The 24242-nt window shown below is 41.9% G+C and overlaps 2 protein-coding genes across 3 annotated transcripts; one reads left to right on the top strand and one right to left on the bottom strand.

Moving 5' to 3' along the window:
* Positions 1–6940: 6940 nt before the first annotated feature.
* Positions 6941–10454, top strand: LOC306963044 (uncharacterized protein). Its single transcript, XM_079556483.1, has 2 exons — positions 6941–8237; positions 8833–10454. Exons 1-2 carry the CDS (start codon positions 7441–7443, stop codon positions 9068–9070), a joined length of 1035 nt encoding a protein of 344 aa, XP_079412609.1. The 5' UTR covers positions 6941–7440; the 3' UTR covers positions 9071–10454.
* Positions 10455–10816: 362 nt separating this feature from the next.
* On the bottom strand, positions 10817–23068 carry mapk9 (mitogen-activated protein kinase 9). 2 transcript variants are annotated; one of them, XM_079556480.1, is made up of 12 exons: positions 22872–23068; positions 18112–18255; positions 17736–17865; positions 17218–17276; positions 16710–16848; positions 16463–16628; positions 15569–15640; positions 14441–14623; positions 13526–13650; positions 13364–13427; positions 13189–13260; positions 10817–11135 (listed from the first exon to the last, which is right to left on the bottom strand). In XM_079556480.1, the coding sequence occupies exons 2-12, from the start codon at positions 18225–18227 to the stop codon at positions 11005–11007; spliced, it is 1257 nt and encodes a 418-aa protein (XP_079412606.1). In that variant the 5' UTR covers positions 18228–18255; positions 22872–23068; the 3' UTR covers positions 10817–11004. The 2 variants fall into 2 exon arrangements, with proteins under 2 accessions (XP_079412606.1, XP_079412605.1); XM_079556479.1 differs by lacking the exon at positions 15569–15640 and adding an exon at positions 16283–16354 and having other exon boundaries at positions 22872–23067.
* Between the last annotated feature and the right edge of the window lie 1174 nt (positions 23069–24242).

The following is a 24242-nucleotide window of genomic DNA, read 5'->3' as shown; positions in this document are numbered from 1 at the left end:
CCCAGCAGAGGCTTGTGCTACAAATGACAACAATAAAAGCCTGGCAGCGCAGTCTTTGGCTCCTTTCTCGGGACGTTTAAATTCCCACATAGCAGGGTTATTATGAAGAACTGCAATCGGGCCAGCGCTCCATCTGTCTCCGATGATTCCCAAAGCATTTGGAGCCTTTTCTCATCCAAAAGAGGTTGGATTAAATAAAATGGGGTATTTCCTACAAGATGTGGCTATGAGTGACGAGGCGCTCTATAAAAGACAGATTTAATAGGCAGCTGCAGCAAAATGTGAAGTGCACGTTTGTCAGATAATCCCACATTGGCAGGAAATAGGTTCTTTCACAATCTTCATATAAAATGAAATTATTCAATACAATGCACACCGGGTTTCCCGCGCTCCCTGCGACTACAGCTCCCCTCTCATTTGCACATGAAACATAGCTGTCGCTCTGCTCACAGATGGGAGATTTTGAGATTAGGTTCCCTCTATTGGATACACTCCCGGTACCATTTGGGGTTGGTTGTGTCATAAGAATATATTTGAGAAAATGAAAGAAGAAAAATACAATGTTTATTATGTCATTTTGATGTATTTTTGAAGCAACAATCTGCTGTTCCAGTAAAAAAATAATAATGTGGGTCTGTCTTTATCAGACACAGCTAGACAAGCACAAAAGGAAAAAGATGAATAAACAAATGGAATTTGACCTGAATGCAGCATATGTAATCCTGGAGAGCCAAGCCCGCCTACAACTAGTTCCAGACCTAAGCCTGGATAAATGGAAACAGTAAGTAGGTCCCAGGTTCGATTCCTGGACCGAGCAGGACTTCTATGTGTTATCGGCACATGTCTTGGCAGATTTACTCCATGCACAGTGAGCTTATCCTCCATGTGCTCCTGACCAAGATCTGTGCTCACGATCTGGAGATGAGTCCCCGCCTGCTGGTCTGAAGCACTAGGATGGGTGAAATGCACAGGACAAATGTCTCTACATGCACAAGAAAATCAATAAATACATCAAATGGTATCTGGCATAAAATCTGTGTTAAATAAATTCAAAAAACACTTGTCTTACGCGGCAGGTTACAGGGTTGGAAAATAAATTACAAGCAACACGCTTTTTAAACCAAGTCTTGGATGGGACCTGTAGTGGCAGGAGGTCTTGTGTGGTCGACTGATCCTGGTGCTTGCGTTGTGTGCCGCTACACACTGTTGGCATGGTGTCCCAGGGCAAACAGGCCCGGGGGTGAAGGGGGGGACAAACAGGATACAGAGGACTGGTGTGGATAAAGGGATTAAGAAAAACCATTACCAGGAACAGGGGCCAGTGTACGGAGCCTGCCGGGTTACCGTCTTCAGCCGATTGGAGTGTGGTGATGTGGAGAGGAGAGCGCCAGGGGGGAACCACTAATGCAACAACACTTTAGAATACAGAATTAAACAAAATTGACCATCGTAGTTTAGATTTCTAAAGTTATCTGGGATGTTTTGGCTGAGGACATTTCACCTTTTTTTTCTAAAGGCTTCTTTGGCACAGCACATCCCGCACCTGTGTGAAGGAGGATATGGTTGAGCGTTTCTGTCAGTCGACCCAGGGAAACATCGCTGAGTATGGAGACTGAATGATCAAGTTGTAAATCTACTTTGAGTGCCTGGAAAAGCGGTTTAAGACTAAAGCATTATCAGACTTGACTGCCATATATCTTTATCACAGGCTACATTGTCTGGCTTTATTACACTCTTCAGTATTCAACGGATTGAACAATGTTGAACAGCCTGTGCGTTTACTTGGTTACCCAATACTGTATATTTCCAGGATTTGACCAAATTGTAACTGCTACTTTTAACATACAGTTCCACACTTGCACAGGGGCATACGGCTTACTCTTTCCCTGGTTAGGCTAATTGCTTTTTCTGTTTCCTAAGTAGGCTCGTTAGCATCAAGGCAACACCCAGTCTCTCGCAAACCCGTAATTACAATTCCCCAGGATCAAATTATGCCTCTTATTCAGCAAATCAATTAGGACGTAGCGAGGAGGAGATTACAAGCCTGCTTTTCCTGCGCACCCAGCAGAGAGAGGTGAGCGGCGCAGTCATTATTTAAACATTAATCCCACATCCAGACAGATTTGTGCCGAAAAGGGGGCAACAAGAGGAGAGACAGAAGAGATACAGTTTGCACATGGTTTACCCTCCAGAAGCCTAGTGGGAAACAGGCGATATTGAGGTAACTCCCAGGGACAAAAACAAAACAAAACAACAACACAGAAAACCACAGAAAACCACAGAAAACCACAGAAAACCATAGAAAACCACAGAAAACCACAGAAAACCACAGAAAACCATAGAAAACCACAGAAAATCATAGAAAACCACAGAAAACCCCAGAAAACCGCAGGAATTGACCTTGACTTATTTGCAGGGAGAGCTAACCAGGTTGGCGTTGCATCACCTAACATTGAGGCTAACTCAAGTTCATTGACGATAGTGCTTGTACAGAATTTCAAGAGCTTCAGGGGCCTTAGTTGTTGTGCTTGGTTTACATTAAAGCGGCATTATGCAACTTTTTATTCAAAAATTATGGTTGATGTTTGCGCGTATTTGATCTTAAAGTGACAGCATGGCACCTATACATCCCATCACAGTTGTCTCTAGGATGCTCCAGGATCAATTGTTTGGAAGGTTTTCACTACTGACCAGTGTTAATTTCGTCGACTAAAATATTTAGTCTTAATTTTAGTCAAAGTGATATTTTTGACGACTAAAATTGGACTAAAACTAAATTAAAAGTTGTTCATGAGACTAAAACTATGACTAAAATGTCCAGATATTTTAGTCGACTAAAATAAGGATCAGCTCTGAGCTTTGTTCATGTGGAGCAGCTCCATGAAGCAGAGGAACAAGATTAAATATGATTATAATGAATAATATAAATGCAAAGTCGACTAAATTAGTCTTAAATTTTGACTAAATTGACTTGCAATTTTCCTTGACTAAAACTAGACTAAAATTGAAAAGATTTTTTCGACTAAATCTCGACTAAAATTACATTACATTTTAGTCAAAAGACTAAGACTTAAACTAAATTAAAATATGTGCTGCTACTGACGGCCCATCTCGCCAGAAAACCTACCAAACAATTAATCCTGGAGCGATGAGAGACCATGTTGGAGAGTAAAGGCGCCATGCTGGCCACTCATGCACTGGGTCACTACAAGATCAAATACACACAAATATCAACTTTTTTTCCCCGTATAAAAAGTTGCATAATGCACCTTTAAGTGTTTGCTAAAGCTTACTGGCAAAGAAACCAAAATGTCCTTTAAGATAAAGATTATTTCTGTAGTGCTGCTGAAGCCAAATACTCTTCCAGCACAAAAAAATATTGCTTCTAAACCACAACTGTATCTGTATTTTGTCTTTGCACTCACTGTATCTTATCAGGTCTTATCTTGCATCTCATTTTCAAATGGAGGTTAGTTTGCCTCCTGCTGGGTCCTCCACAGCGCTTGTATGCATCTCCCCACGACTCTTTTCACGACCCTAATATGCGTCAGCCATGTCTGCTTCCTCCTCTCTGGTGCTTCTCTGACTTTCTTTCTCCTCCCGCCGCAGTCTCTCCATGTTCACGCTCACTGACAGATGACTATCACGTGGAGACGCTTCAAACATACTACTTTCTCAAACTCCAAAGACCTGGTGAATAGGCTAGTCCCTCTCCCCACTGGGATTTTCTTCCTTTTTTTTTTTCTTAAACAGATATTTTTCTAACGTGAGTTATGTCTGTGTCAATTTCTATGATAAGGTGTCATTTTTCACTCCAAGTGTCTCAGTGTTTTCTGAAGTACTTGTTATTGCCGTCAGCGGGAAAAGTGTATTCATGTCACATCATCTAATTATATATACCTTTTAGCAACATCTCATAACTTTTGGGGAATTGCACTTCATTTACAAGTAGACACAAAGAGACTGTTACATCTCAGTTCGGATCTTCTAATATAAAACGTGTTGATTTGTTTTCACACAATCACGACGTGCGGCATCAAGTTAGAGAGGGCGAATAGGTCGTGAATCCCCAAGACCTTGGTTTGAGATTTGCAGAAGTGTCTCTTTACTTCTTACAGGTTGACGAGACCGTTTTGCTGGAGGGATATGGTCAGTCCAGTCATAACTGCGAAGGCAAAGTATGTTTATACAGATCCTATTGTTGTCATGGGCACTATATCTTGTCTGTACAGCCTGAGAGCTTGTATTTATATTATCAGTCGCATACTTTATTTGATCTTTATTTGATACTGTGTTCTTTCTGTTTTTGTTTTTTTGATTTTTACAGATATTTTGGTCTGCGGGCTTTATTTCAGGTCAAGACAACCACATGTGCCGCAGCCTAACCACAAGACTATCGACTGTGGATCCTTTTTTCTACTATTTAATATTGTGTTTGTTGAAATTACAACATTCAACAACATTCTGAAATCCATTCCTAATAAAAAAGGGATATGCAATAGCCAAACAAACACCTGCCTTGTCTAATGGAGAAATTACAGCAGTGTCCACTATTTAATATCAGTGCCTCTGGGTCTTTGTCAATGTCACAGACGCCTCTTGGAGATGCTCCTAAATCCCTGCCCACCACCATTTACTGTTGCTGCTTTTGTCTTAAAATTAGCTGTCTCCATGGCAACGGATCCACATCTGTTAATTGGCTGTCAGAGACGTGTGATCCGTCGAGATGAGAAAACACCATGCAAAATTACAGTGCCCAATACAGAAACATATATACATAGGCAACATAGCCTGAGGGGGAACACTGTGTTATAATGGGATATCTTATCAAAATGAGAGGAGCGCCTAAATGGAACAAGGGTGATTCATAAAGTCTGCGGGAACTGCATGGAGCAGAGAAGTGCTATTCTGAAAGCGAAGCAATATAATCCAGTTTGGCATGGCAGCTACTACCCACACATAAGAGCGATGACGTGCAGCTCTTGTGCAAAGCCATATAGGATTAAGTAAATGACATTTATCTTCATTATGTAAGCAAGATGCAACCAAGAAAGCGGATAAATCCATTATTAGTATTTTTATAAACGTTTTAGAGACAATATATAATAGTCATCGCGTCACAGTGTCAACGTAGAGGGACACTTTGTATGAAATTTAAAGCCGCTGAATGTTCTTTTGAAGTGTCTGTACTTTTGCTTCAGTCCCGTACAGATAGGAGAAGGCGCACAACATTTGTTATGTGGTGTTGTTGAATGGACTTCAACTAACCACACTGTCCGTGCCTCATCCTGGTGGCTGAGCGGTTAGCATTCTCGCCTTGCCAGATTGTGTGTGGGATTTTCTGTGTGGAGTTTGCCGGCTCTCCCCATGTCCGGAAAGGCTTTTATTCCACCAAAAAACCTGCACAATAGATTCACGATCCTGCTGAGGTACGTACTCCAGACTCGGGACCTACAGGTCAAGATCTGGAGATGGGAATTAACCCTACCAGGCAGCAATGTAGGTACTGTGTGTTGGTTTGGCATTCTTTGTTTCTTCCACCAAACTGTTTAGACGAATAGGAGACTTGAATTTGCCTTAGCAGTCCACCATATCTAATCAATGATGACAATTTTGTAATGGTTAGAGATAAATCAACAAGCAAGCCCTACAACAGGGTCAATAAATGTGTGTGTGTGTGTGTGTGTGTGTGTGTGTGTGTGCGTGTGTCTGTCTCTTTCCCAAATGATTATAAATAGCCTAAACTCTGCCCATCTCCCATTTTCTTACAGAGTCACAGTTCCCTTCGTAACCACCTTTATTGTTGCTATGGATCCAGTAGTCATGGTTTCAAACAACTACGCAGATGAAGAGACGGTAAAAAAAAAAATGCTGTTAAGATGTTAAAAGGATAATATTGCTAATCTGTGGAGAGAAAATAAAGCTAACACTAAGACAGTGGTGCATTAGTTACAATGACAGGGGAAGGTTAAGACAAAAAAGGTTTGAGAGAGTTCGAATGGCTCGATCATCCATCACGTTGGTCCCTTTGATGTACACAAACAGTGCATTTCCTGTAAAAAAAAAAAGAAAAAACACAGCCTGAAGCAACTCCCCAAAGCTTCCTCCCCTACTCAATGTGGTAAATAGTGTTTCTGACAGACCTCCTTGACCCAGTAAGTCAAAAGCTGATACAGTAAATAATGCATCAGTTTAGGAATGGGCTAAGTTGTTTATACACATTGTTTGAAAGCTGAGTACGGCCCATTAGGGGGCCGTTGTTTCACTCTGCAGATGCCGGGATGCCTGTGTCCTCTGATGGAGAGGAAGTGACTTTGATAGTGGTCCCTTGGAGGCATGGCATTAATGAGAGGGATCTTCACTGAATTGCTTTATCAATAGTGAGTCAATGGCCCTATAAGCTGATCTTTAGAGGCAGCAGAACACAACCAAATGCCTTCAGATGTCCTGCAACAATAACCCTGTTATAAGGAAAAGGTCAGCATTTAGGCGTCCCGCTCCAATGGTGAGAACAGGAAATGAACAGGAACAGGAAATCATTTGGGCCACATCCAAGTGATGAAAGTACATTCAAGGTTATGATTATAAAGTCAGATTTTATGAAAGGCTTTCAGACTGTGAATGCACTGCCAGTGATTCTATGAAAATACACCAAAGGCAAAATCTGATAATATTGTGCATGTCGCCACCTTGTGGACAGTAGTGGTTTTGACATTTTAGGCATATACTACAACTTTGTTGAATGTTTCTGTTTCTTTGAGTGAACGCAATATTCACATACCGAGGGAGACTTTATATAATAATAATTATAATAATAATAATTAAAAATAACCATTATTATTATTATTATTATTATTATTATTATTATTATTATTATTATTATTATTATTATTATTATATAATGATTATAATTATGTTAATAATATTAATGATACTCCAGGGCAGACCAATAGGCTCAGGTGAGAGTAGAGTTGTTGAGACAACAAAAAACATTATTGTTTTTATTATTATTATTATTATTATTATTATTATTGTTGTTGTTGTTGTTGTTGTTGTTGTTGTTGTTGTTGTTGTTGTTACATTATCATTACATTAGGATGATTATATATGAGAGATGGTTGGGTTCATTGTGTGTGGCCCTTGGCCACTGTCTATTTCTGTGGTTGCAGTTATGTGTGACTGTCTTTAGGAATGAGGCGGACTCTGTTACAGGCTGCTCCCTCACTCAGAAGCTGTGAAGTCACAGCTGAGACCCATCTTAAAGACACACACAGCACTGAGGAGTGTTGGCTGCAGTCGTACTACAACCTGACCACTCAAAGTATCAGCATCAGGCTCACGGCACACAGCCAGCCTGAGGAGGACTTCTTCATGAAGAGCCCTTAAGAAGCTCCTGAAGCCGGGACACACGGGGGGAGGAGCTCAAATCTGAATGGGACCATGGAGCTGCACTGTCTTCCTGTTGAGACCCCCACAGGCAGCGCCTGCTCCTCAGACCCTATATACGACAACTGCCTGCCCCATGCCCAAAGCAGGAAGAGCAAAGACAGCCACATGGAGCGTAGGGTTCAGCAGCCCACTGTCCTGGGACCCTGCAGCCCTCAGCCTGGGCTGGTCCCAGCAGTGGATCTGGGTGCCACAGTGACTGGAGAAGCACGAGGGCCTGGCCTGTGGCCAGACCACAGTTACTGTAGCTGGAGAGGAGTTATGGGACGTCCAGGATATGGAGCAAAGCTGGGGGCGAGAGGAGGAGACAGTGAGCAGGGAATCCTCTGGAGAGAACTGGACAGAAGTCCTCGGAAACGAAGCCCCAGTCCATCACACAGCACTGAACACAGGAGCGCCCTGTCCTTCTATGACAACATCCCAGAGGCTGTTACCCCTGACAACCTGCTGGTCTTTGCCATGGAAACACAGGAGCACATGTACCAGGCCTGGGTCCCACAACAGGTCCCAGGACCCGAGCCTGAGGCGGAGAGTCTGGAGCGGAGCCCCTGGTCCTCCTGTGAGATCATCCTGCCTGAGTCCAAAGACCTGGACTACCTCCCGGACCAGGAGCCAGAGCAGTGCTCCCAGGTGTGTCAGACTGAGCCCTGGCCTGCAGAGGAGACTTTGGAGCGGCTGCCCCCTCCTGTGCCTGTAGCAGACCCCTCAGCCAGTGCCCTGCGCAGTCTGCTCACCAGCCTACAGCAGCAGATCGTGCGACAGAGTGAGGAGTACGAGCAGCGCATTACGAGGTACCAGGCAACATGCTCTGTAGCCCGAAGTGCACTGATCTAAGTGTCTGGCTTTAATAATCAGTTGACTATTGAAGTGCAGTTCCCAGAACTTTCCCAGGACAGTGTTTGGGAACTCAGTTGAGCTCTGGTTTCGGCCTCAACCTCTGGCCTTACATCCTGTTTAGCCTGGGACAGGTTTTTTTTTAGATGCATTCACTTGCTGCTTATTTTCCAGACCTACAGCGTTATTAGTTGTTTCAACCGTTACATTTTTGTATCATGGATTTAGTTTGATAATGGCGATCTGCAGACAATATAATATGAAAAAATCATTGAAATCATAACAGTAATTATGTTTTAGTGAGAAGCCCGGCATGTTGCAGTGGCCTGTACACTGAGCCTGTGACACTGGAGAGAGAGCTAATTTGGGAGGCTACGGTGCTGACCTAGACACAACACATGTCTCATTTATTTCAGAAATAGACAGAGCAGGTCTCACTGTAAGGTCACACTAATCTGATGAGTGGTTCATCAGGATCAATTATAATGTGCCAACTAACTTTGAATGGAAACAGGTTCTCATATTTTCTTGTATCTGCTGTTCTGCACACAGCCTGGAGCACAGAAATGAGGAGCTACAGGTGGAGGTAATTCGTCTGAAGTCCAGCCTCACACAGCAGCGTCACTGGTACCAGATCGTTCAAGCTAAAATCATCGAGTCGGAAAGGGCCCGAGCCGCGGCCGAACAACACAATGCCGCTCTGCAAAGGGATATGGATCAGTTCTTTGACACTTTTGGGGAACTCAACAAAGAGGCCAAGAAAACAGAGTACATTGCTAAGAGCTTTTGATGAAGGTTTTTTTTTTCTTTTAAATGAAATGACAAACTTTGTGTACCTCTTTCAAGCCTGCAACAATCTCCTTGATGTATCACTGAGAGAAGGGAGTCACAATTTATATACAGCGACTGAGTGTCAACTGCATGACCTCTATATGCCACCATGAAATCTAACAGTGAAATAATGAAATACAAATCTATATAACTATAAAGACAGACAAAAACAACAGATATTATGAGTAGGATGACACTCTGTTTTTATTTTTGAGTGAACTGACCACATTTTGGGTCATTTAAGGCAAGACTGACGAAATAAGGTCTTTCATTAAAATGAAATGAATACATACAAGTGCATGAGTCTGCAGCGACTCTTTAGTGTCTCGCTTATCCATCACATTGTGCAATCATATCTGCAGAAAGCAGCGTTACAGTTTATACAAGTCTAGATGTACAGACACTGTACACCCAGAATCTCATTCAGGACTGTCCTCTTCAGAAACACTTGTCTTTGGGCTTAGTGGACTGAGCGGGATCATGAACGAGTGCTACACTGTACATATGACAACACTATCACACGCAGAGGCTAACGACGCAAAAACACAAAAGAGATTTTAACCACAACAACAAACTGTTAATAAAACCTGACCAGATCAGAGATAGTATTTATAACTACAGTGTAAAGTTGCCATGCAAGTTAAACACAGATGTTGTGTTTGTCTGCTCATAGGATGCATGATTTTTTTTTACGGATAACTTGGTATTGTTACTGTTCTATAGCACTGAGGAATGGTTTAGAAAAGGAGCAGTCCATGCACAAAATTACAGAGCAATCCCTATGGGCCCAGAGCTGATAGTGTGCAACATTTTGCAAGAACACAAAAATAAATACTCCACAAATCTGACCAAATTGACTAAATTACTGTGGACTTTTTTTTGGGTAACAAAACCAGATAGTCAGTACCTTGTGTGAATGGGGGCTGTGTAGTATACAGCAAGGGAATTGAAATACCTCTTTGTAAACATAGACAAATCATAGCTAAAGAACACTTGTCCCATGACAATGTTTTTACAGTACAAGAGACCAGAAAAGTCAAAGTCTAGATTAGGTCTCAAAAATATTGGAACTTGAAATCACAAGGATCTTATTCTATTGATTTTTTTACACAATCCATCAAAGTGAATATTGATATTGAAATTGGAGAAACTCTTTGTTCGTTTTGGCGTTGCATGCAGGAGAATTGGCACCTGCAGTCAGTTTTGTCTCAGTTAAAAGTCAGTAAAAAAAATAAAATAAAGAGAATCTTTCTAAAAAAACAACAACAACAACAAAATCAAATATATGCATGCATTTAAACTGACAAAACATGTTTCAGACTTTTAACAACCTGAAAAAAGAATACACTCTTATGCAACGTCAACCAAGAACCATTTTACCATAGATTTGACCTTACGGGAGCAGTCAAAACAGAGATTCATAACAGCGCATCAAATCCAGCTCACACACGGAAAGAAAATAGAAAAATAGACCTATTACTTGAGTATAAAGATGGACAATGCTGACGGCTGAAAGGAATAGGTTGCGTTCAGGTTGTAGATTTGATGATGTAAACTTTCATGTGGAATAAAATCTAACGTTTGTTTTTGTTGGGGATTGACTGCACACATTTATTTATTTATCTGTTGCCTTGTAGTTCCCTCACCTTCATATATTCAAGGCTGTATGATTGAATACTTTAGCCACTGCCGCAAAAACTGGAATTGTGTCATTTGGATAAGGCCAGTAAATACAGAAATGTGAACGACTCAAACCTCAATCGCCTCCATGTCAAACCGGGGGCTCTTTAGGATGTAGAGACGACAGACATGAACACAACCTATTGCAGGGAAATGGGCGGAGGGCGGTATCCGGGCAGTATCCGGGCGGTATCCAGGCGTTTTCCGGGCGCCTCACTCGTCGAGCGGGCCGGTCAGTGTGTCTATGCTGCTGCTGTCTGTGTCAGAAGCCAAGGTGTGCTCCGTGGACATGGACGAAATGTCATTGGCCGAGGATGACTGGGAGGCGGAACCCGACACCGCATCTGCAACACAAGGCAATGGAAACCAACAGGTGCACTGTCAGAGAGCTACAGGCTTTGAATAAACGCAAAGGCCGCGCAGTGAATCTTATTTCGAAATATGATGAAATTTAACATAAATTTCAAATATTGAGGACTGACGTGGACCGCGAGGAGGAGAGATTTGTAAAGGGTAATAATTATTATAGTGTCAATAAGTCAAGGGCAGCTTTATTTACAATTTACATTTACAACAACAGATGCCCAAAGTGCTTCAGATAAAATGGATGACAAACATCAACAAAAATCTAGAGATACAAAAACAAGGCATAATAAAAATCAAGAATAAGGAAAAAGAGAATACATGCAGAGGCAGCTCAAGTTATATAGTATATATAGTATAAAAAGAACGTGCAATTTATGTCTATTAAACCATATGCTAAAGGTGCTTTTTATTGCTACTTCTTCTACAAGGTTTTATGAAGTATACAAAGTCCACCCTCTGACATTTTCAGGGGTCAGTGGCAGGAGGAATTGGGCACATACATTTAGGACAGATTTTTTTTTTTTTAGAAATTATACTGTGTACATACTTTCAGTCATGTGACTTTTGTTGTTATGGTGGCCATTTTGAATACCGAAGTAGAATTATGCAGTACTACAACATGTAACAATATCTCCACTCAGGACGAAAAACAAAAGACAACTGATTGCATTTTAATGGACTCGTGATCATTGTTCAAATAGATAAAAGTAAAAACACAGCTCCAGAGAGCGCACGTTTCTGTGAAGAAACCAGTGAGTCAGTGTTTAAGCTGCTCAAGACATTAGCATACTATCGGTTAGCATTTAGCTTCAACAGCTTATTTCCTCAGTGTTCATAGATGTAAGCCACACATGTGTTTATCGTGCTGAAGCCATTGGCAGTTGATTGAATCAACTGTCAATGGTTGACAGTTGCTAATCGGTAGCATGCTAACACTCAGACTGAGAAGAGCTTTTCTGCTTCCTCTTTGATGGGTTAATCTAGTCTGAGGAGTGAAGCAGATCTTTAGTAAATCCTGCTGTAGCTCGACGGACAGAGCTGCAATGTCTGTGCCACATTTTCTGGTTATTTCACATACACGTGCGTCTCTGGGGCTGGGTTTGACCGTTATATAAAAATTCCATTGTCAGTCAGTTTTCTTTCATTTTCATCCTGACTGTCGTAGTACTGCTTAATGCTACTTCGGTATTCAAAATGGCTGTACGTGATGTCATTGGAAACGCGTGTTTCTCTCTATAAATGCCAGACATGCTCTTATACAGTGTAAGGCTGTTCATAGATTGCACTTCTCTATCACCAAATTGAAAAAGATTTATAAGAATGTTTCAGATATGTGTGTCCAATGTCTAGCGAATCAGGGAAAATTATCACATCTTTTTGTTCACTGCCATAAATTACAGCATATTTGACTTCCTCAATAAGGTGATTGGCCAAACGGTTCTCACTTACACTTTTGTTTGGTGTGGCTGATTTGGAGTGGGCAAGAATAAAAAAAAAGAGGTACAAGCATATCAATTTGTACAATATTGGCCCGGAAGATGATAATGATGTGTTGGAAGTCAGACAAACCCCTTCTTTTGAATGTGGCTAAAAAAACAGGGAAATGTGCTACATCTGGAGAAAATGTCTAATTGTCTAATCAACTTGCGGCTTCTACCAAGATCTGGCAACCAGTCATCATGACGTTGGACAATCTTAAGTGATTGGGACTCTACCACCTTTTTGCTATGTTGTTTTGTTAATTCAAAAATAATAAACATATATCAAACAGGTAGGTTCAATTGCTGGAAGGGAGATGAAACTAGTTTTTACTAGCACAGTTAAAGAAATGCTATAAGGACATGATCTGTTTTTATTATTAGAAGAATAAACAGGATCAAAAATTGAGACTGATCAATATGAGTTAATAATCTTTTCCTTTGTTTAACTATTATTATTAGTTTTTATTTGTCATACCGACCAGCCCTTAATGACAGGGAAGGACAATTGATTGACTTTGAATAGATAAACTGTAAGATGTTTTTTACAAACCTGAGCAATCTTCTTTCATCAGTCCATTCTTATTCCTCTCTTCCCAGTCTATCACTTCCTCATAAATGAGCTCTGCGAACGGAAAACGTCAATTATTGAATGACAGAAGAAAGATTAAATTTGCATAAATGGCTGCAGTATAGTCATGTTTCCTCCAGAGGGGAGTGTTTCCTACCTTTCCACTGCTCAATACTGTGCTCCCTCTCCTCCAGCTGCTTATCTGAGATCTGAGGAGGAGGCTGTGGAACAAGACATGAACAAACGGCAAAGATAAATCCCAAATCAAGAGGCTCTGTACAAAGCTGGCATAGTAGCGATAAAAGTGAACGTGGCTCACCGCGTCCGCCTCCCCCGGGTCGTACCACACGTGGATATAGGGGTGATTGAGGGCTTCCTCCACTGAGATGCGGCACTCGGGATCAATGACCAGCATTTTGGACAACAGGTCCCGGGCCTGACACGCTGTTATGGCAACAGTGAAGAGGACAGCGTTACCAAGGCAACAGCAGCACCATGACACGACTGGGCGATGTTGAGTAAGATTTCTGGTAATGTGGCGCTAAATTTAGCACTCAGGGGGAACCTCCAAATCTGAGGCTAAAATTCAGTAGTATATACTTTTAGGTGTTCGGGTACAGTAGGCTGTGCGCATTTACAACACAGTGTTTGAGTGACAGAAGCTAAAAAAGATCAAGATAATCACAGTTGTATATTATGCATAAAAAACTGAAATTACACATACACAGGGAATCTCTTGTTCAAAGGTAGGAATACATAAAATTTATGGCACCACTTTACTCTACAGCACAGTTGCTGAATGGAAATGGCGATGGAAATGTATTTGTTAAAAACTAGTGCAGGGATCTCCATCCAGCAGCTCTCCAGGTCTTTTTTGGTTGCTCACCAAAGGCTTTCTATATTTCTACACGCGCAAGACAAGTCACATTTGAGATTTTGAACAGAATCTGCACCACTTTATTTAGTCAAATAAAGTATCCATAAAGTATCCCATCCATTACTTTTATTTAGTCAAATAAAGTAATGGATGGGGACCAAATTCAAGTCATTTGCTTTAATTTTGGTTACGAACTCTCCAGTGTGAACTCTTCCTCAATCCCACAAGTGTCTTAGAAGCGTAAGTAGCTCTCTGATGTTTTGGTATGTAAAAACAGCTCACTGTGTAAAAAGATTGGAGACCCCTGAACCAGTGCATCATAAGAGAATTATAAATGAGTGTATATAGGGATCTTACTTTTGAGTTTGTCGTGCTCAGTCTCTGAGGGGAAAGCCCAGTCCGGAAACAGTTCGGAGAAGCTGACTCCTGGATACTGAGGCTTGTTCATAACATAGTTTCTGACAGTCTCCATCAGGCGGTTCATAAACTCCAGACTGGGCGTGCCCAGGACCTCAATTACTTTATTCCACTGGTCGATATCTGAGCAGCTAGTTATGGAAAAACCTGATGCATTTACCGCAGGGTTTCAGATGATAGCAGAGCTTTAATTTTTTATTGCGATGGGGGGGAAGAGACATATCGATTGTCAATATTCTCATTTTGGGGTGAAGTTGGATAGTGTGGATTTAGATCGTTTCAATAATAATAATAATCAGATTCGCCATTTGTGGTTTGCCATTTCTGGATTTGTGGATCTTTCTTATGAATTTACACAAAGTCTGCCTCCTGCCCCATCTGACAGTGTGAAAAAACATCACTTTCCAGATTCTGAAAACAGCCAATATGAAGATACAAGCAAATGCAACAGCTAGAGTCAACAACAGCAATATACAGACCTAGTGTAGAATAAACTATTTGAATAAACTGTACTTTTTGGTCAATACTTTTCAAAGCTTTTCTTTGCTCTTAATTATTCAGATGACAGGACAGACTCTGCAAACAGGGCCTGCTGATAAAAGGGTATGTGTTAAAAGAGCACAATAGGGCTGCACAATTTAAGAAAAAAATTGCAATGTTTGAATTGAATATTCTGGTAACAAATCAATATCCTACGAATGGACACACTTTGTTCCAAGAAAATACAAATCAATTCTTAAAGACTAAATAAAAAAATACAAAAAGTTTGAGCGTTTAATTTACCATGCCTTTTATTTTTAAATCTCAGTCTAATTATTGACTTGTTTTTTAGTTATTTCTTCAGCTAAGATTGCAGTCATGAATCATGAAGCGGCAATATGTTGTGCAGCCCTCGCGCACTCGCAGGTGATGTCAGAAACACAAACACAAAGAGAGGAGCATCCAAATGTCCAGAGTGACTGAAGATAAGACTGGGAAAACAAGGACACAATAAATCAAAAGCAAAAGTGTTTCTTTCTGGGGGAGGTGTGATGGTGTGAGACAACAGCACGGTGGCGTGAAGGATACGGTCGGTCCCCTGGAAGATGACGCTGCCTTTCACCATTTCTCCCATAATGCACCCCACCGACCAGATGTCCACTGAGAGACACACAGCACAAACACGAGGACAGATATATTCAATACAATGGTGCACAGCGTTAACGGGACAGAACAAGATGGTGTGAAGGTCAGGCACATGGACGACTGCATGCTACAACCATACACTCTGGCTTTGGGCAAAACAACCACAGAATGCACCGGCTTGACTTTGCCTCATTTTGTCAGTTCTTTGGTCCAGCCTATTCATCTTCAGCTCTTCTTTTCTGGGAGACTTGCGAAACAGCCGCAGCCTCCTGGGCCTTTCTCTGGCCTTATCAGTTTACACAGCTGTGCGCCTCTCTCTCTGTGGGTGTGCGCTCACAGCATACAGACACGGGCTAAGCCTCCCTGCCCTTCTTCCTTCTCCTGGCCCGACTATTTGTTTTACAGCAAATATATGTAGCAAATGAGAACCATTAACTCAACTGCTGCTACTCTTTCAGATAAAGGCAAGTGAAAAGCTCTTAGCTCTGGCAGAATCTCCTCGCTGTATCAATAACAAGCACTTAAGGTCGCTTTGAATTTTTGAACAGTTTAGTGCCTTTGAATGCACTCGTGTTTAAACTTTCCTTCAAACACACATGAACATGTGTATACACAAGTATATTTAAAGGCAGAAGAAGAATAAACAAGCAAGGATACAGTCCTTCCCTGGAAAGAGGACTTTGTGAGAGATCATTTCAGCCATAATGCAGCCGACTGACCACAGGTCCACTGAGGCAGTGAACGCACATGTAAACAGTGGGGTTAAGAATTATACATCCCTGAGCCACAACTGCCCCAAACATAAATTAACTTAAGTATGTGCAACAAGCTCCTCACCATTCTCTTTATACTTCATGCCCAGGATGACCTCTGGAGCGCGGTAGTATCTGGTCACCACATACGGAGTCATCATGAAGTTAGTGCAGGCTGTCCTGGCCAGGCCAAAGTCCAGGATCTTTAGAGTGCAATCTGATTTAACCACTATGTTACTAGGCTTCAGATCCTGTGGAATAAAACCACAAAAACTTTTCTTAACAATATTTTCCACTGATTGTGTCCGTATGTGCAGTGCTCTGATCCTGACCCTATGTATGATGCCTGCAGAGTGGAGATGCCTGATGCCACAGAGGATTTGGTAAAGCAGGTAGGACATCCTCTCATGGTCCAAGTCCATGTGGATCACCTGACAGAGGCTGGCATCCATCAGCTCCATCACTAAGTATCTGCAAACATCACATTACCATACTGTAAGTCATCATCCTGAAGTGGGACATATCTGTAGCAAATTCACTGTCCTCACTTTTATGTAAAACAGAACACTGGCCGATGAGTTAGCCCACATACTGCAGGCCATTAACATTCACAACACCCACACAGTAAAAAGGCAGCACAGGAGAATATAAAAAGTGAAACAATGGGGCCTTGGGGAAGACAGTGCATAAACTCTGCCAATGCAGTCTGTGCTGCTGTAAACGGTGATGCTTGTAAGGATAGATACAAAGTAAAAGTGGAAGAGATACTAGAGGACTGACTGAACTGCCTGAGTCATAGTGGTCAGTGGAGACAGAGTTTTGAAAGGAAGCGCCACTCACAGGTCCTGGAACTCCTCCAGAGACTTCTGAGGCGTGAATACATTGATCAGACGGATGATCTGCAACAAGAGAGACAGCGCATTAGCTCAGCCTGCACTGCTCTATCCACAGCCACTGCACAGTCAGAGCAGGCAGCCCAGGGCACAACACTTCACACTAACACTAACTTTCACTTAAAGCAAAAAGAGATTCAACTATGAAGTTTTGGTTTTCCTTCCGTTTAAAAGGCAAAAAAAGAAGTTGGCATGATTGTTTTTGTTTTTTTAAACAGAAGGAAAACCAAAACTTCATTATGCTGTATTCAAAGCCCTACACAACATCTGCAGACCCATTCCATTTCCCTCAACTCCTTTTTAAACAAAATGGCACATTTATTACTTGTGACACAAAAAGGCACCTCTATAAAAGCATACATTTCACAATAATTTAAGAATAACTTCAAAATTGTGAAATATAAATAAACAGAGGGGTGTGGCCAGGCTTGTTTTAATCCTTGCGTTATTAGTGGTGTGTCTTACATTTTTGTGGTTGACACATTTCAGCAGCACCAACTCCCTGTAGGCCCGTTTAGCGTGGGTCTGGTTCTGGAAAGGCCGACACAGCTTTTTCACTGCCACCGGGATGCCCAGCTCAGTGTCTAATGCGGAGCTGCAGAACAGAAGACACAGAAATAAATTAATCATAGCCTGTACATATGAAGCAAGACATTTATAGCTGCTGTTTTTAAATGATCATTGTCAATAATAACTAAAGCTGAACTGGCTGAGAATCACTGTGAACTGGTGTTTCACAATATAATATTTTTTTCTCAAAATTAGCATGAATTAAAATGAAACGGCATTAAGCTATAAAAAGGGTAGTAGTGTTTGCACTCAAAGAACTTGTGGCTCTCACCAGACGATGCCTTGAGCCCCAGAGCCGATAGCGCGGAGCTGCTGGTAGCGCTTGAGCACAGTGAAGGTGGAGTCTCCCACCTGGACACTGTAAAACTGAGCGTCTGCCTCACTCATCCTGCCCAACAGTCAGGACCAGGGCTGTCTGCGGGGACACAAGAGAAGAACACATACTCATGTTTTACTCTGGTCGATGATCATCATTAAATGTTAATGTCAGAGCAGTATTCGCCACGTAATGAAGGAAAGGCCTCATCCAAATGCATTGAGTCACTCATCAGACGCCCCGAGAACAGTGAGCCCTAATATGGCACCATCTGTCAGAGGCTGGCATTACTCTCTCAGCCCGAGCCAGACCCATCGCTCAGTCTTTGATCACTCCAACTGTAAATGTTTGCAATAGAGAATAGAGAGAAAGAGAGAGATGGTACAATCTATTAAAGTAGCATGTTCTTGTTCTCTGTTCTCTGTTGAAATCTAATTTAATTCCAGTTTGCGGTTTGTACCTGTGAATGTGATCGCACGTTGAAGCACAACAGCAACAGTCGCCTGTGGTAAAATTATGTATGCAATGCTCACTCTCCTAACTCGAGTAAGTAAATAAAGTGCATTATTATTGACAGATGCAGCAGGAATGAAGCAGTAATATGTTAAGTTCACCTGTCAGCGGTCAGTAAGTTTTCCCTGATTGGTTCAAATGGTTGGAAGAAGGATGGCATGATTTGATATTAATGATCACGCATTTCTCGGTGGTAAAATGGAGGCGGATTATTCTTGGCCATGGGTGATGTGTACATATGTGTGTGGGCGAAGTATCCATGCAACAGCGAATAGTCATGGTCGTTCGTCATTTCTTCAAAAAAACAGCCTCTGGTTAAACACTGACTGATATTTCAGCCTCAAAGCTGACAAAGACCGAGAACTAAATATGAGTCGGGGGAGAATGGGGAAAGACCACAACGGGTTTGACAGGAATATCGTCAAATGAGTAAAAAACACAGCATTTGTTAAAGGAAGAACACAGAACATATCTCAGTGTGTAAAAATGGTGGCCTGTTCCTATAAGCCAGCTTCAGAGGCAGGAACAAACAATCATAGACTGTACGGTGTAGGATTCTAGCGTCAAATAATGTGCATGGACTGCATCCTCAAATCAGCGGAAGTTTATTTTTTGCACTAGCAGCAGTCTGTGGTCCATCTGTCTATTTCCTTGAGTTGATTTCATGCCTGAGTGAACAACATAAAAGCAGACTCTCAGAAGTGCGGCAGGTGCAGGACTGGAGCTGCCGTCGGATGAAAAATGAATCTTGTCTCATCTTTTTCTCTCACAACGTTCAGCCGCTTCTCTCACTTCAAGGACCTACTGTAACTCTCTTCATCCTTCTCTCAACATTTACATTTGGAGGTCGCCCTTTTGTCATTTTTCACGGTTCTGTTATCTCCCTCATAGTCTGCGGGGTCTCCCTCGCTCCTCACCCCCCCACTCAAAATGGGACAGTCAAGTCGCATAATTCTTCACGAAATATAGCATTGCGGGCATAGCCTTTGCGCGTTGGCACAGAAAAATAATCATGACTGCAGCACTGACTATTGCCTCCTGACAAGTGGCCTCTTTTTTAAGATTAATAGCAACTGTAAAGGCAGTATTTTACAATCCCGGCCTCACACTAGCTTCCAAAACACCAACTCAAAATGAAGAGCAGGAGAACGATTTATCATAACCTGACAATTCAAGAGCATTAGAGCAGTATTAGATTGAAAACTGACTTTTTGAGCTTATAATACATATATCTATATAGTGTAGGGCTGCACAATTACTCCCATGTAATGACAACACAAACCCTCTCCATGTTACCTAAAAAAGTAAAGTATAATAAAGGAGAATTAACAATTACTGCCTGCTCACAAACTGCACAAAGCTTCAGTAATGGCAGATGAATGAGATCTGAGCTAATTAAGTCTGTGTGGCAGAACGGCTCTGAGGTACTATTACGTTTTACAACAGAGGAGTGTGCTCAGAATGGAAAAATACGTGCCTTCAGATTATGCTGCATCTGGATCACAAATGAAGCCCAAAGAAAATAAGGGACTTAGATGTTTATTTGCAGTCCAACTAAACAGGACTAAACCACCTGCTGTACATTGTAGTCCTTTCTTCATAAACACAAGTATTGATACTGTTGTCTACAGAAGACAAACAAACAAAGCAGCCCAGTTTGGATCTGTTTGTCTTCTTCTTTGTTTGTCGTCTTCTAGTCTCCTATCTTCTTATCTCCCAGCCTTACTCCACAGAAGGTAATCCTAAATGCTTTCTTTATTCTTCGGCACCAATATTTTAAAGGGGCTTGATGCAAGTTGGTCATTCAATACTCACTACTGCCACCTCAGGTCATACGTGTAACTGCACCTTCTATATTAAGCTCGTGCATGACGGCACTTCGGACCCAAAGTAACAACCTTTTGAGGGCAGGATTTTAGAGGCAGTTGTGGTTTTGACATTTTTAAACTCCGTTAGTCCCTTTAACGTTTTTTTGGTTTAAGACACCGGTACATAAACAAAACTTTTCTCAATATGTGTGTTATGTTATTCATGATTAATAAAATTATCTAGAAAACAATGTTTCTGTGGTACAGTACAATCACCCATCAGGCATAAAACATTACTATCTTAAAGGGGCTAGATGCAAGTTGGTCATTTTTTAAGCTCGCTACTGCCACCTCGGGTCTTACTTGCGTAACTGCAGGTTCTATATTAAAGTAACAGTCTGTAAGTTTAAATGCTTTACTCATTTAATAGATTGGGTATAATTGACCGTCTCAGTCTGTAATTTGATGAAACAAAAGTAATATTGAATCATATTTTTTTATTTAACGTCCTTCCCTTTGCACTCGTCAGAATCCATGGCCTATTGCTCTGGCCAATGAGACAAGCTTTCCTGTGAACCGGCCTGGGGGAGGGAGTCGAATTGTTTATTTTTTTAAAGTTTGCAAACCAGGGATTTTTTGGTCCAATCAGGAGGGGAGGAACTTCACAATGTACTTTCAAATTTCACTATCACTCATCTCCTCACTTTGCAATCTTACAGACTATCACTTTAAGCTCGTGCATGAGGGCACTTCGGACCCAAGTTAACAACTTTGTGAGTGACAGTGCAGGATTTAGAGGCAGTTGTGGTGAACAGGTCTGGGCTTGTTCTACACATTTGGACATTGCTGGAACATGTAGGGGAGGAGAATACTTCATTTTAACATTTTTAAAAACTCCGTATAGTCACTTTAAGGTTAAGGAGACATAGATTTTTGACACCATTTTCCAAGTACCTTTATTATATCCAGTCCTGGTGATCATTCAATGTCCTAGTATGTAGGGTATATGTTGGTTTGTGACGTTAATGAGTATTCTTCTATTCTATTCTATTCTATTCTATTCTATTCTATTCTATTCTATTCCAATCGCTTCAATTCGACTTAATATCAACTAAGTCAAACATCTACACAGTTTATAGTGGAAAGACCCGTTCCCTTACAGAATCTTTGGGTCCTGCGTGCATCTATCATTGCGTCTTGTATTATGTGTAGACAAACATTTCATCAAATACTACAAAGACGGGAGTTTTTAACCGCACACGTTTCTCTGAGCCTCTTTGACCGGAGTCCAGCGTGGCTCGGGGCTCTGACAGGCCGTGGCTATGGCAGAGAGAGCTGGATGAGAGATGACTGTGATTTCAGATTAGCATGGCCCCAGGAGTCAGTAGTGATGTAGTGCTCGGGAGAGATGACAGCTACATTTGTGTTGCTGCCTCTGAACTATCACTAGCCTATGGAGAGGAAACGTCGGAGGTAGAGGGAACTGACTCGATAGACATCACTGTAGGCTAAACCCAGTGACGTTGTGGTTCTCGGCTGGTGGAGCTTTGGGATCTATCTAAGCATTATGACAATCTGCAAACCCAAATACATCTATTTACAATGTTTCCTTTAAGTTCTGTTGGTCTAAGTATTGATCCTGAGGCAGATTACCCCAAACTATCAGAACAATCTATAAACAGACAATTGAAACCCTATACTTCTGCCTATTTTGTAATTATAACGATATGTTTTCAGTCTGTTTTGTGGGGCATACAGCATTTAAAAGACGCCACTATATGCTGTTAGTATTTTACAGCGGTGTCTTCAGACAAGCCCAAGCCGGTTTGTGCAGCCAGATGATCAAGTCTATTGTAATTTTCCCACATAGAGAGTCATGTTATTACGATCTTATTAATGGGGTTAGACGTGGATACGGCAGCATGAATGAAATCTCTATACAATAACCCTTTTATAAGAGTGACTGCCATGATTTTGCTATAAGAAGTAATTACCCACTTCTTGTCGCATTTGAGGTCTTATCGGCGGGCTAATGCCGGGAATCGCTGTTAATCTCCTTAACTTTGCCTGTCTGTGCTGAAGTGAAGCGCGCATAGACACAGGCGTCTGCACACTGCGCACTCGTACACACGGAGGTATGAAGTCACCCGCGTATGACACACCGCCGCGCACCGCTGGCACTCTACGGCTTAACGCAGGCACAAATACGCCCCCTCCCCACACACACAAGTCATAATCATCTTCTACTAATAGATTTAGGCCTACAGGAGAGTAACGCGGCCCATTAACGGTGGTCGTTTTCTCGGTCGCCCGTTGCACTGCGGTAGACGGGCCGGGGCTGGACTGGAGGCTCGGACGGACCAACAGACGGACGGCGGGGGGGGGGGGACCTACCTTCTCCTTGACGCGCTCCTGGGACACTCCCATGCATCGAAAACACAGTGGAAAGACTCTGTCAGTGTAACAGGCACAGTAATCTGTCCCTAAAGTTGAACAGGACGACTGTCAGTGGCGCCCGCTGCCTTCGCCAGTGTAGAGCTAACTCCAGCGGCAGCCGGAGAGAGAGAGGATCGCCACAACAAGGAGAGAGCACGCGGGTGACGTCATTACGCATGCTCATCACGGCCGCTCAAACTTTAGCCCTGGAGAAAACTTTAGGGGGCGCGGAAAACAACAACCAATTAACAAAACCTTCAGAAAATAAGTAAATACATGCATTTCAGAAAAACGGTTTGATTTGCAGTTTAATACAGTTTATCCAAAATGCTGCAGATGAAGGGGCAGGTCAGAAACAGCATCCCGCACTCATTATGCAGAGTAGGGGAAAGCTGCAGACCAGGAGCCCAGACAGAAATACCGTGAAGCGAATCCACCGTGATAGTGCGCCCTCTCCTGGTAAAGACGGGTGTACGACGGTATTAGGTCTTGGGAAGATTGATTTGATCAACTCAACGAATGTGAGACTTTAACCGAGTTATTTCATTTTTTGATTTCTTATGAACCAATTTTGAAATCGTAGATGCTTCTGTTGTTTGATAAAGATAACATGACACATTAATGTTGTTTGATAAAGATAACATGACACATTAATGTTGTTTGATAAAGATAAGATGACACATTAATGTTGTTTGATAAGATGACACATTAATTTTCTGCTTAAGATAACGTTTATGCTAGTTGTAAATTAGTAAAAACAATAATTAATCCCAATTACATGCTACCCAAAAAAATGCAATTGCAGGCTGTAAAGTAAATATATAATTTATTGATAATTATGTATTATGGGTACCTTTTACTTTCTGTGGCAAATTATTGCATATTTTAATTTTGAAGAATCTTGGCCTAGACACTCTTGAGAGTTTTATCCTGGATAAATAAAGGACAAATACAATTTAAAAAAAAAAGTCATGGCACCATTATTAATGGCACATTGTTGCATGTATATGTCATTCCAGACTAGTTATGACTGTAGTATTATTATTATTATCATTATTAGCCCAGAATTAGGCTACAACATGGTGGCAGGGGTGCCCTGCCACCATCCGGCTTGGTCTAGGAACCAGCCCTGCTGCTAGCCCTGTTACCATCTGGCCTGTTCTGGGAACAAGCCCTGCGGCTAGCCTTGTTACCATCCGGCCTGTTCTGGGTACCAGCCCTGCTGCTAGCCCTGTTACCATCCGGCCTGTTCTGGGAACCAGCCCTGCGGCTAGCTCTGCTACCATCCGGCCTGTTTTTGGAACCAGCCCTGCTGCTAGCCCTACTACC

The sequence above is a fragment of the Gobius niger genome, assembly GCF_951799975.1.
Source record: "Gobius niger genome assembly, chromosome: 5".
Lineage (NCBI taxonomy): Eukaryota > Metazoa > Chordata > Actinopteri > Gobiiformes > Gobiidae > Gobius > Gobius niger.
Note: the sequence above shows the minus strand (reverse complement) of the source record. Positions and strands in the feature narration are given on the sequence as shown.

Excerpts from the sequence above, each read along its gene's own strand:
- LOC306963044 (XM_079556483.1), top strand. The coding sequence starts at position 7,441 with ATGGAGCTGCACTGTCTTCCTGTTGAGACCCCCACAGGCAGCGCCTGC. Across the intron at positions 8,238-8,832 it reads TACGAGCAGCGCATTACGAG|CCTGGAGCACAGAAATGAGG; the intron begins GTACCAGGCAAC and ends TTCTGCACACAG.
- mapk9 (XM_079556480.1), bottom strand. The coding sequence starts at position 18,227 with ATGAGTGAGGCAGACGCTCAGTTTTACAGTGTCCAGGTGGGAGACTCC. Across the intron at positions 17,277-17,735 it reads AATGTGTCAACCACAAAAAT|ATCATCCGTCTGATCAATGT; the intron begins GTAAGACACACC and ends CTCTTGTTGCAG. Across the intron at positions 15,641-16,462 it reads CATGAAGTATAAAGAGAATG|TGGACATCTGGTCGGTGGGG; the intron begins GTGAGGAGCTTG and ends TGTGTCTCTCAG.